Source organism: Lactuca serriola, chromosome 5, assembly GCF_051521515.1.
Source record: "Lactuca serriola cultivar US96UC23 chromosome 5, Lser_US96UC23_V15, whole genome shotgun sequence".
NCBI classification, from domain to species: domain Eukaryota; kingdom Viridiplantae; phylum Streptophyta; class Magnoliopsida; order Asterales; family Asteraceae; genus Lactuca; species Lactuca serriola.
In genome coordinates, this window is record NC_136412.1 from 95,511,073 (window position 1) to 95,521,793 (window position 10,721).

General features: G+C 39.4%; 1 protein-coding gene and 1 non-coding gene across 2 annotated transcripts; one reads left to right on the forward strand and one right to left on the reverse strand.

Annotated features, from left to right (window-relative positions):
- Positions 1-449: 449 nt before the first annotated feature.
- On the reverse strand, positions 450-556 carry LOC145056017 (small nucleolar RNA R71). The gene has a single exon (XR_013685558.1). It is a non-coding gene; the product is annotated as a small nucleolar RNA R71 (small nucleolar RNA).
- Positions 557-9,277: 8,721 nt separating this feature from the next.
- LOC145049679 (uncharacterized) lies at positions 9,278-10,143 on the forward strand. Its single transcript, XM_078998058.1, has 2 exons — positions 9,278-9,618; positions 9,720-10,143. The coding sequence occupies exons 1-2, from the start codon at positions 9,278-9,280 to the stop codon at positions 10,141-10,143; spliced, it is 765 nt and encodes a 254-aa protein (XP_078854184.1).
- Positions 10,144-10,721: the final 578 nt, after the last annotated feature.

The window sequence follows — 10,721 nt, forward strand, 5'->3', positions numbered from 1 at the left end:
TTGAGGAAGAAGAATAACCCACATTCGAGCACGACTCCGAGTTTGAAGACGATTTAGTCATCACTATGGCTAATATCGATGAAGTCCCCATGGGGGAATGGAAGAAGAGGATGCGCGATGACACCGGCCCGGGACTTGTGCAGCCCGCAATTCCCGCGACCGCCACTTTCGAACTAAAAGGCCATATTCTCGCTCAACTCAAGGAGATTCCTTTTTATGGGAAGGATCACGAAGACGCCTACAAGCACTTGGACGAAGTGAATGATGTGGCCGACTACTTCAATGTACCGAATGTCCCCCACAAGACCCAACTTCTTCGCATGCTCCCAGTCACGTTCAAAGGAGCTGCAAAGGATTGGCTAAAGTCACTTCCTCCTGGATCAGTCACCACATGGGCCAAGATGAAAGAGGAGTTCATAGATCACTTTTGTCCGCCCTCCAAAATAGCCAAGCTAAAGAAAGAAATTGCCAACTTCGAGCAACAGCCCGGAGAATCTCTTTATGAAGCATGGGAAAGGTACAAGAGTTTACTTAGAAATTGCCCACATCACGACCTTAATAGCCAACAAGAGGTCTCCATTTTCTATGATGGAGTCAATGTCACTACAAGGCAATTGCTCGATTCACAAGGCCCTCTCACGAAGAAGGCACCCCCGGTAATCAAGGAGCTAATGGAAGAATTCTCTAGGCACTCTAGAGAATACCACAATCCAAGAAACGAAGTAAGTCGGGGTGTAGTGAATGCGGAAAATGATAGCATAGCGGTGGTGATAGCTAAGCTTGACAGTCTTGATAGAAGAATCACAAAAATGGATCAAACAATCCATGCTATGAGGGTGGGATGTGAAAATTGTAGAGGACCCGATCTCACCAAGGATTGTGATTTGGATGAGAATGGAAATAAGAAAGCTCAAGTCTTCTATTCAAGTGGCGATCGATACGACGAAAATTGGCGAAAACCTAAGAAGGAATGGCTCCCATACGAAGAGTATAAGAAGGCTAAGGAGGAAAAATACAAGCAGAAGGAGAGGGGACTATATCAAAGAGAAGAACCGGTAGAAAAGAAAGCTGATTTGGAAGAAATGTTCACTAGATTCATAGTCGCATCCGAAAAAAGACACAATGATCACGATGCTGCAATACATGAGACCAGAAACATGTTAAGGAATCAGCAGGCATCCATTCTCAACATTGAGAAACAGCTGGGACAGCTTGCACACCAAGTGAACGAAAGAAGACCGGGTCAACTTCCAAGCAATACCGAAACCAATCCGAGAATGGAGAATGTGAGTGCAGTGACCTCCAGAAATGAAGAAATTTTCACACATGCACAGAGGATCTCCAAGAGGAAGACAGAAAGGGCAGAAGAGTCAGCTCCAGCAAAACCCGACCTGACTCGCCGAGTCCCTCTAATGGACTCGACGAGTCCCTGCGTAAATGATAAAACTGTCAGTCCTTTAAAGCAATATAATCCTCCTTTGCCATACCCAATTAAAGCCATGCTTGCGGAAAAAGTTGAAGCATATAGAACATTTATGAAGCATGTTAAAGCCCTCCAAGTTAATATGCCATTTGTGGAAACAATGCTCCAGACACCAAAATACTTCAACTTGCTAAAAGGTCTTTTTGCTGCTAGGAAAGATTTGGCTGAAGTCGCGGAGATACTATTGAGTGAGCTACCCGAAAAGAAGGGCGATCCGGGGAATATTATAATTCCGTGCCAGTTTGGTAATGAAGTTGTCACCCAAGCATTGACCGACTCGGGTGCAAGCATCAATCTGATGCCTTTCTCTTTCTTTAAGAGGTTGAACTTACCGGAGCCAAGACCGGTAAATATGAAGATCCATTTGGCAGACAAGAAAATAATTCATCCACTAGGTGTTTGTGAGGATCTCCTTATTAAAGTCGATAAGTTCATATTTCCAGTAGACTTTGTGGTGGTTGACATGGAAGAAGACCCCAAAATTCCAATCATTTTGGGGAGATCATTCTTAAACACCACATGTGCTTTAATTGATTTATGTGAGTCTACACTAACATTGAGGGTAGGTGACGAGTCCTTAATATTTAAAGCTATACCAGAAGCCAAGCAAGAAGAGGAAAGAAAGGAAGAAATCTCAATTATCCATTTGGATGATGAGATATTACAAAAAGAACTTGCACTTTTGCAAAAAGAAGATCCAAGCAAGTTTCTGCTACATTCTGGAAAGGATGGAGATGCTAACAAGGACTTGGAGGAGTTAGAAAAGCTACTGGAAGAAGCCGACTCAGAAAACAACCAAGAAATGATGGAATACGATCAGACTTGCCGAGTCACTTTACTGGACTCGACGAGTCCAGTCGAATTTGATGACAACTTGGACGATTTAGATCTGTTTGTTGCTAGTCCTCTGTATAATCTAGATTTGGAAAATTTTCACGATTCTTTAGAAGAACAAACAGCAGGAGGAGAAATGGAAATGGAAGTTCAACACACCTATATAACATGTCTTGATGCAATTCCACTTGAAGATGAGGTGAGCACAGAAAAAGAAGGGGAGGCAAAAGAAAGGAGGGTGGAAGCTGATCAACCATCCATTACCAAACCTAGAGCACGCACCTTCACAAAATACGAAGTAATTCATTTTGAAGGAAAAGAAGTGCCAAAGAAGGTGAAAACGAATGGGGTGAAGAAGAAAAAGAGGAGAATGGAAGCCCAAGCAGCTGAGGATGATGTTGTGAAAAAGAAGAGAGAGGAAGCAAAACGGACGTATAAAAAGAAGATTCACGCTTACAAAACGAAGTACAAACCACAGAATATTAGACGTGCATTCCCGATGATGGAAGATGACGAGACGTAGACGGGAAGGAGTCCAGCTAACGACTCCTTAAAAAGAAGCGCTTGGCGGGAGGCAACCCGTTATTTAGAGTTTGCTTTCTTTTACTTGTTTTGTTTTAAATTTTTCATTCGTTTTTAGACTTTTAATTCTCCAATTCATCAGATATGTCTGCTTGAGAGTGCATATGGACTAAGTGTGGGGTGAAATAAATGTCCTTTTCTAAATAAATGACAAAATTTTATAAATTTTGGATTTTTTGCAAGAGACCCGCCGAGTCTGACCATGACTCGACGAGTCCATTTAGATTTCAAAAAAAATAAAGATCGCGACACGACTCGCCGAGTCTGACCCTGACTCGACGAGTCGGTATTATTTACAGAAAAAATAATAATAATGAAATTACTTTTACAACTGGTAACTAGGGTTTTAACCCTAAAAGAATCAGTTTTTACACACACTCGCCGTGCCCTCTTTCTCAAGTCCCTCTCAAGCATTCATCTTCCTCTTCATTGTTCTTCAAATCTTTTCAAGTTCCATCGCAAAAGGTAACGAATTTATTCCTTTTTTCTGTTAAAAGCATGATTTTAAGGCTATCTATGATGGAAATTGCATAGAAAAATCGATTTTGAAAAAAAATTAAATTTCTAGGGTTTCGATTCTTCATGAATTATGATGTTTTGCATGCTTATTCTTGCCTAATACCTTATTAAACATGTGTCTAGACAAAACCCTTGAAGAAATTTTGAGATTTCATGGTCCAATTTAGACCGACCCATCGACTGACTCGTGCAGTTCTTGCGACTCGCCGAGTCATACATGGACTCGACGAGTCGAGTCGGGGAACATGTGCATGACTTCTTTTAATCATAATCTTTATTTCTGGGTTTTGTATCTTTGTTTTGCAGAAGTAATGTTCAACAGGAGGCAAAGTTCTGGGGGACACCAAGGGGACTTTCCTTGGTTGAATTTCCCACAAATTGAGTCCGCTTCAACAATGCGGAAGTGGAAGAAGAAGTTAGCCGACATAAGGAAGAAAGAAATATACGTGCCCAATAGGATAGATTGGGATTGGTTGCAGGGAGTACACTATGAAGAGGAGTTAGCTCCTTATCTTTTAAAGGAGTTTACCCACGAAGGAGAAACAATGATTCGTGACGGCTGGAGCCGGGTCTTTCGGATTCAAGAGCCGGTGTATTTGGAGCTATGCCTAGAGTTTTTCTCCATAGTTTCTTTCACGGGGGGAGTGGATTGTTATCACTCAGCAAGTTTCAGTTTCTGCCTTGGGGGTGAATTTCATGAATGTTCGGTGATCGATCTTGCCTGTCGATTGGGAATTTATGACCAGCCCTTGGTCTCAACAGCTATCTTTCGGGCCTTTTTGGAGCAATCCCATATGGTGGTTCCTGATGGAGTTACGAGCACGGGTTGGTGGAACACGATTGGCAACAAAGTTTATATTCCAAAATCGGCACAAGAGGGGAGCATTCGATCGCCTACACACCGCCTTATTCATCGTCTCATTTCATCCACTATTAACCAAAGGAAGGATGATGACAAGTTTTCTAACCTTGATGTCTTCTACTTATGGAGCATTATCACACCCGGTATTTTTTGCAATATTCCTTGGTGTTTGGCTTCATATCTATCGGAGGGTGCAGTCAAGGATCGCAAAACTTCTCGCATCAATGGTGGTATGTTTGTCACCCGGCTAGCCAACTCGGGTTGATGACCCGTGGTGCATGGAACTTTATGACGATGACTCCTACACCTCCATTCAATCCAATTCTTTTCCGGCGGGCCAGGATTATTGAAGACTATGGTGGTGGTCATTATGCTATCCCGCATGATGATCCGGTAGTTGGTCTCGAAGCACCGGGAAGGAGGGTCCGATCGAGGAGGGAGCGGGATGTGGAAGAAGAGCCGCCGGTGATTCCGATTGATAATGAAGAAGTACCAATGGATTGGTACAATGTGGAGATGAGGCGGTTACAAGATCAGATGGCGCAGGGCATGAATTTTAGCAATCAATCACATATCCGGCTTTTCGATCACTTCAACATACCGCATATCGATGGTGGTAACTTTCCGTATATTCCATCGTGGGAAGAGGTGATTAGTACAAGAAGGAGTGGTGCGGGAGGAAGTGGAACAACGCCGGATTATGACGAGGAGGAGGATTAATTTCTTTGCATGTTTTTATTAAACAATTTTCAATTTTTATTTTTATGTTTTTTTGTTTTTAATTGGTTTGTTTGAATGTGTTAAGACTTTTTACTGTTTTGCTTAATGTGTGATTGTCTTCATTATTTTTCAGAATTGAATTAGGAATGCTTGCATAGGAGGGTTAGAGTTATAGAGTCAAAAGGGTTATAAGAGTGATTGAAGTCATGAAAGGGAAGCATTAGAGTCAAAGTATCGAGTCCGGTCCTTAGGGACATGAGCGAGTGAGTCCAGAAGTGAGTAGAAATTTTGAAGACTTATTAAAGGCTGGACAGATGCAGATGCCATTTTTTTTTCGTCCAGCGGTCTACTCGTCGAGTGCACTAAACTGAATCGACGAGTCGCCTAGTATTCTCACACATACGAAGTTGTCCTCACTTCTACTCGACGAGTCACATATATGACTCGACGAGTCATTCATTTTTCAACCAAGGGGACTGCTGATTTGATGCTGATGAGTGTTCACTTGACCACTTATTTCTTCCATTTCGATTTTTGAAGATCTTACATTGTTTCTCCTATATATATTTGGTGCTACCACACGAGACACATGACACCCGAGCCATGGATGAGCTGCTCTCATGGTTAAAGTCAAGAGAAGGAGCTGAAGAAGAAAGTATCAACTTATCGACTGCTACCCCAGGGGAGTTTGTTCCAATTCTCTCTTTATATTTGCATTTTTAGTTGCATTATATGCAATGAGGGCATTGCATAAAATAAGTGTGGGGTAGGGGGTTGGTCACATATTAGAAATTTAGAATCTTAATTTAGACTAATTTTAAAATTTTTTTGCATACCAAAAATATTACTTAGGATTTAATTTAGAAAATATTGGTAAAGTAAAATTAGGATTCTATGTTAGAATTGTGTTGATAATTGCATGAAGACCTAAATGTTTAGTTGAGCCTATACACGTTTTAGTGCATTTGTGGCTTCCTTATTCCAGTGAAATCATGGGACAAAAACACGACCTTGCTTAGCCCGAGGGATGCAATATGTTTAGCAGCCTAAACCTGAAATGTATCCAGGAAAATTATTATTGTTAGCCAATAAAGGTTGAGATTGAGCGCCCCTGCTTAAGCATGTAGGTTTTGAGTGAAAAAAAAGTGAGGTACGTGTAAAAAAAAAGAGAGAGAGAGAATTACAAGAAAAGTTGTAAGAATTTTGGAGCAAATAAAGTGAAGATTAAAAGACCAAAATTCCAAGAAATGCAAAAAGTTGAAGATACCAAAAATCAAACAACAAGGTGGTGAATTCAAAGAAATTAAAGATCAAATGTCAAAGAAGTGAAGAATTCAAAAGAGCTCCATAGTGGTATCGAAAAGTTGTAATTCTAGATTATGTATGCGTGGGTTGCTCAATTAAAAATACCTTGATGGTAAGAGATTTTCTGCTGATGGATTTGGAGGGTTGCATAAAATGAGCATATCTCGGGGTGAGTGGGCGAATGTTTATGAGGATTGTGAGTATTTGGAATATAGGAGGTCCTTAGGAAAAATTTCAGACACAAATGCATGCGTTGCGGTCTTGGCATAATGGCTGGGTTAGATTGGAGTTGTCATATGTGATTCTAATGATTTAAAATTTAGTTTTGCTTGGGGGAAAGAAAAAGTCAAGTGTGGGGTATTTTGATATGTTCATATTTAGTTCATATTAAGTATAGGTTTTTATTCATTTGTTAGCTAAATTATTGCATTTTATGGACAAAAGGTACTTAAAAGTGTTTGAATTATATTTTCAGTCCAAAAATAAAGCTCGGAAGCAGAAGGAAGCAGGAGAAGCGGTTGAGAGATCGAGAATGGAACAAAGAAGAAAAACACTAAAAATAACACCTACTCGGCGAGTAGGGTCGACTACTCAGCGAGTCCGATCGAAGATTCGAGAAGATAAAGACTCGGGATTCCAGAGACCTATCACAATACGGGGACTGAGAGATAGACTCGACGAGTTGCCACCTGACTCGACGGGTCGTTTTGTATATATATAGATAACTCCTCAGAACGATGGAGGGGAGTTCTGGGACGATTCAGAAGAGTTCAGCTGCGATTAAGAAGGCAGAAAAACCCTAGAAGACGACAAGAGAATCTAGAATTTAATCCCGAAGAATAATTGAGGAAAAATTTCATCATTCTACTTAATCTTTTGTTTTATCATTATGGTTAAACAATTTGACTCTGTTTGTTTGCTGTTATTTACTTCAATTATGAGCTAAAACCTTTAGACTTCTGTTTGGGAATACAAAATTGACAATATGGTTTGATTGATTGGTAGGATTAATTCTAAGTTGGTGAATGTTTGTTATTTTAACTTGCTAAAGAACCTTGTGTGTGAGTAATAATTAATTTTCTGTTAATAGGAAGATAATTGATTAGTATGAACATCTATTGATTATTAACCTCATATGCTATGTGATCACTATGTCATATGTTTAGGATTAATGAACATGAAACTAGAGTTAATAAGAGAATTGAGTAAATTCATGTGCAAGCTTGTGTGATGACCATCAACAAGAAGTTAATTAAAAGACCAAATTAGTTAACTATTGCAAGTCTAAATTAACCCGAATAATTAATATAGTGAATTTAATTAAATTAGACAAAGGGCCACTGTTTAAGTTAGTTTATTTGCTAACGATTAGTGTAGTGAATACGAATCTAATCATTTGAATCGGTAACCAACGAAAGAATTAATCCATTGCACCATTACCTTAAAATCAACCATAGGGTCAATTGAGTTGAACTAAACAGAAGTTCCTTCCCAATTATTGAATCTAGTTAAGTCTTTATTTTCTAGTTCTTAAATTAGTTAGCAAGTTTCTAGTCTTGAAAAACTAGAGAAACCCTATTTTTATTAATTAATTTAGATAGAATTAGTTTTTAATTTTAATTTGCCGTTCCCTGTGTTCGATACCCTACTTATCCAACTATACCACCATTGATAGGTTCACTGCCTATGTGTGTTGTTTTACAATTAAAAGTAGGTTTAAAACTAAGTGAGTTTGCACACATCAATAACTAATGGAAAATTCTCTATTTGGAAAGTGGCATATGTTGAGGGACTGCAACACAACTTAATAAGTCTTTCGCAGTTGGTAGTCAGCACAGGATTAAAGGTCTCATTTGACGATGAAGGATCTGAAATTATAGAGAAGAAGACGAAAGCAATGCTGCTAAAATCAAAACTCAAAGGCAAGATGTATCCCTTGAACATCAATCTGATACGAGGGAAGGCTTCTATTTGTCTACTCACTAAAGCTGCTATAGATAATAGTTGGTTGTGGCATATGAGACTTTCACACCTTAATTTCAAAGACATCAACAAGCTAGTTCTTGGTGATCATGTGCGAGGTCTTCCCCTCTTGAAATATGAAAAGGATAATCTATTTGACGCATGGGAATTAGGAAAGCAAAGCAGGAAAAGTTATGCAACTATAGTGAACACAAAGGTTATTGTGCCACTTGAACTACTTCACATCGATCTTTGTGTCCCATCTGTAATCGAAAGTATTGGTGGTAATAAGTATATTCTCGTAATTATATATGATTTTTCTCATTTCACTTGGGTGTTCTTTCTTAAGCAGAAGTCTGAAGCAACTCCTAAGCTCAAAGATTTTATCAAGGAAATTGAGTTACAACTGCGAAAGGTGGTTCGAAATGTTCGAAGTGACAATGGTTTGGAGTTCAAGAACCAATCTTTCGACGAATTTCTTACTAATAAGGGCGTATCTCACAATTTCTCTGCTCCCTATACTCCACAGCAAAACGGGGTCATTGAAAGACAAGACCGTTCACTATGTGAAGCTGATAGGACCATGCTTTCATTAGCAAACCTACCTCATTACTTTTGGGATGATGCTGTTGCCATTGCCTGTTTTACTCAAAACAAATCTCTTCTTAATAAAAGATTCTCTGATACTCCGTATGAAATCATTAATAAACGAAAACCTAACGTCAAGTTCTTTCATGTTTTCGGTTTCCAGGTTTTTCATTTTCAATTCCAAGGAACAACGCAACAAGTTTGATGAGAAGGCTGACGAAGGCATTTTTCTGGGATATTCGCTGACTTCGAAAGCATATAGGGTTCTAAACAAACGATCCAAAAGGATTGAAGAAACCTATTATGTAACATTCGATGACAATTACTTAAAGAAGACTCAAGCGAATGATGGTCAAGCAAAAGAGATATTTCCTTAGCCGAACCTAGTGACCATTCCATTGTCAAATCTTTATGACGAATTCATGCTTCTATTTGATGAACCTAAGAAGGCTATCGTTTCTGAAGCGAAGGCAACTGATAACAAGGAAGTTGAATCGGAGAAGATATTTGATGATGCTGCGAAAGACATGCACAAACAACCATCAACTGCAAATCAACCTCAAAATAAAAACACTACATTCCAGGGGGAGAATTCTAAATCCAATATGAGTCCTCATGAGGAACCTTTTAAAACACAAAAATCCAATGAACCTCTCCAGGGGGAGGATTCACCTTCAAAATTTGCACATGAAAGTCCAGTCGAGGGGGGAGAAGTGAATCCAGACTTTGAGACTCATTCATCATTCGAGGGGGGAATACAGATGTGAATGATGATACGGATGTTCAATCATAATTCGAAGACGTGAATGCTGAACTTAACCCATCTTATGATCCAAACTACCCTCCACTAACGAAATGGACCAGAGATCATCCAAAAGCACAAGTGATCAGTGAATTGTCTGCAGGAGTTCTTACAAGATCTCAACTGAAAGCGAAACAAACGGCTTTATTCTCTCAAGTGGAATACTACATGTTTAATTCGTTTGTCTCCAAGATAGAACCCAAAACTGTTAATAATGTTCTCGATCACTCTGATTGGGTACAAGCAATGCAAGACGAGCTCAATGAGTTCAAAAGTAACAAGGTTTGGAGATTGATTCCCACTCCACCGGATGCATCTGTGGTTGGTCTAAAATGGGTGTTTCGCAACAAATTGGACAAAGAGGGCAATGTGATAAGGACCAAAGCGCGACTCGTGGTTAAGGGATATTGCCAAGAAGAGGGTATATCGACTACGAAGAAACCTGTGCACCTATTTCAAGGGTGGAATCTATTCGCATCTTCTTGACATACGTAGCGCACAAGAACTTCAAAGTATTTCAAATGGATGTTAAGTGTGCTTTCCTAAATGGAGAATTAGAAGACACTGTATACGTGGAGCAACCACATGGATTCGTGAATGAAAATTATCCCGATTACTGTTATATTTTCGACAAGGCAGTCTATGGTCTGAAGCAAGCTCCGAGAGCCTGGTACGAAACTCTTACTCATTTCCTTAAAATGCCTAAATTTAAACAAGGTTCGGTTGACCCAAACTTCTTTCACAAGAAAGAGGGTGAACACTTGATGATCGTCCAAATTTATGTTGATGATATCATCTTCGGCTCTACTAATCCTATCTTAACAGCCGAATTTCGAAAATTGATGGAAACTAAATTTGAGATGAGCTTTATGGGTCCAATTAACTTTTTCCTTGGATTGAATATAAGACAGGGACCGTAAGGCATTTTCATAAATCAGGAAGCATACACAAAGACCTTACTAACTAAGTTCAGAATTATGGGAGACTCCAAAGTGAAGGATCGAATGGCATTCGGAGCGAAACTAACACCATCTCTAGAAAAACCAGCTGCTAACATGACTCTT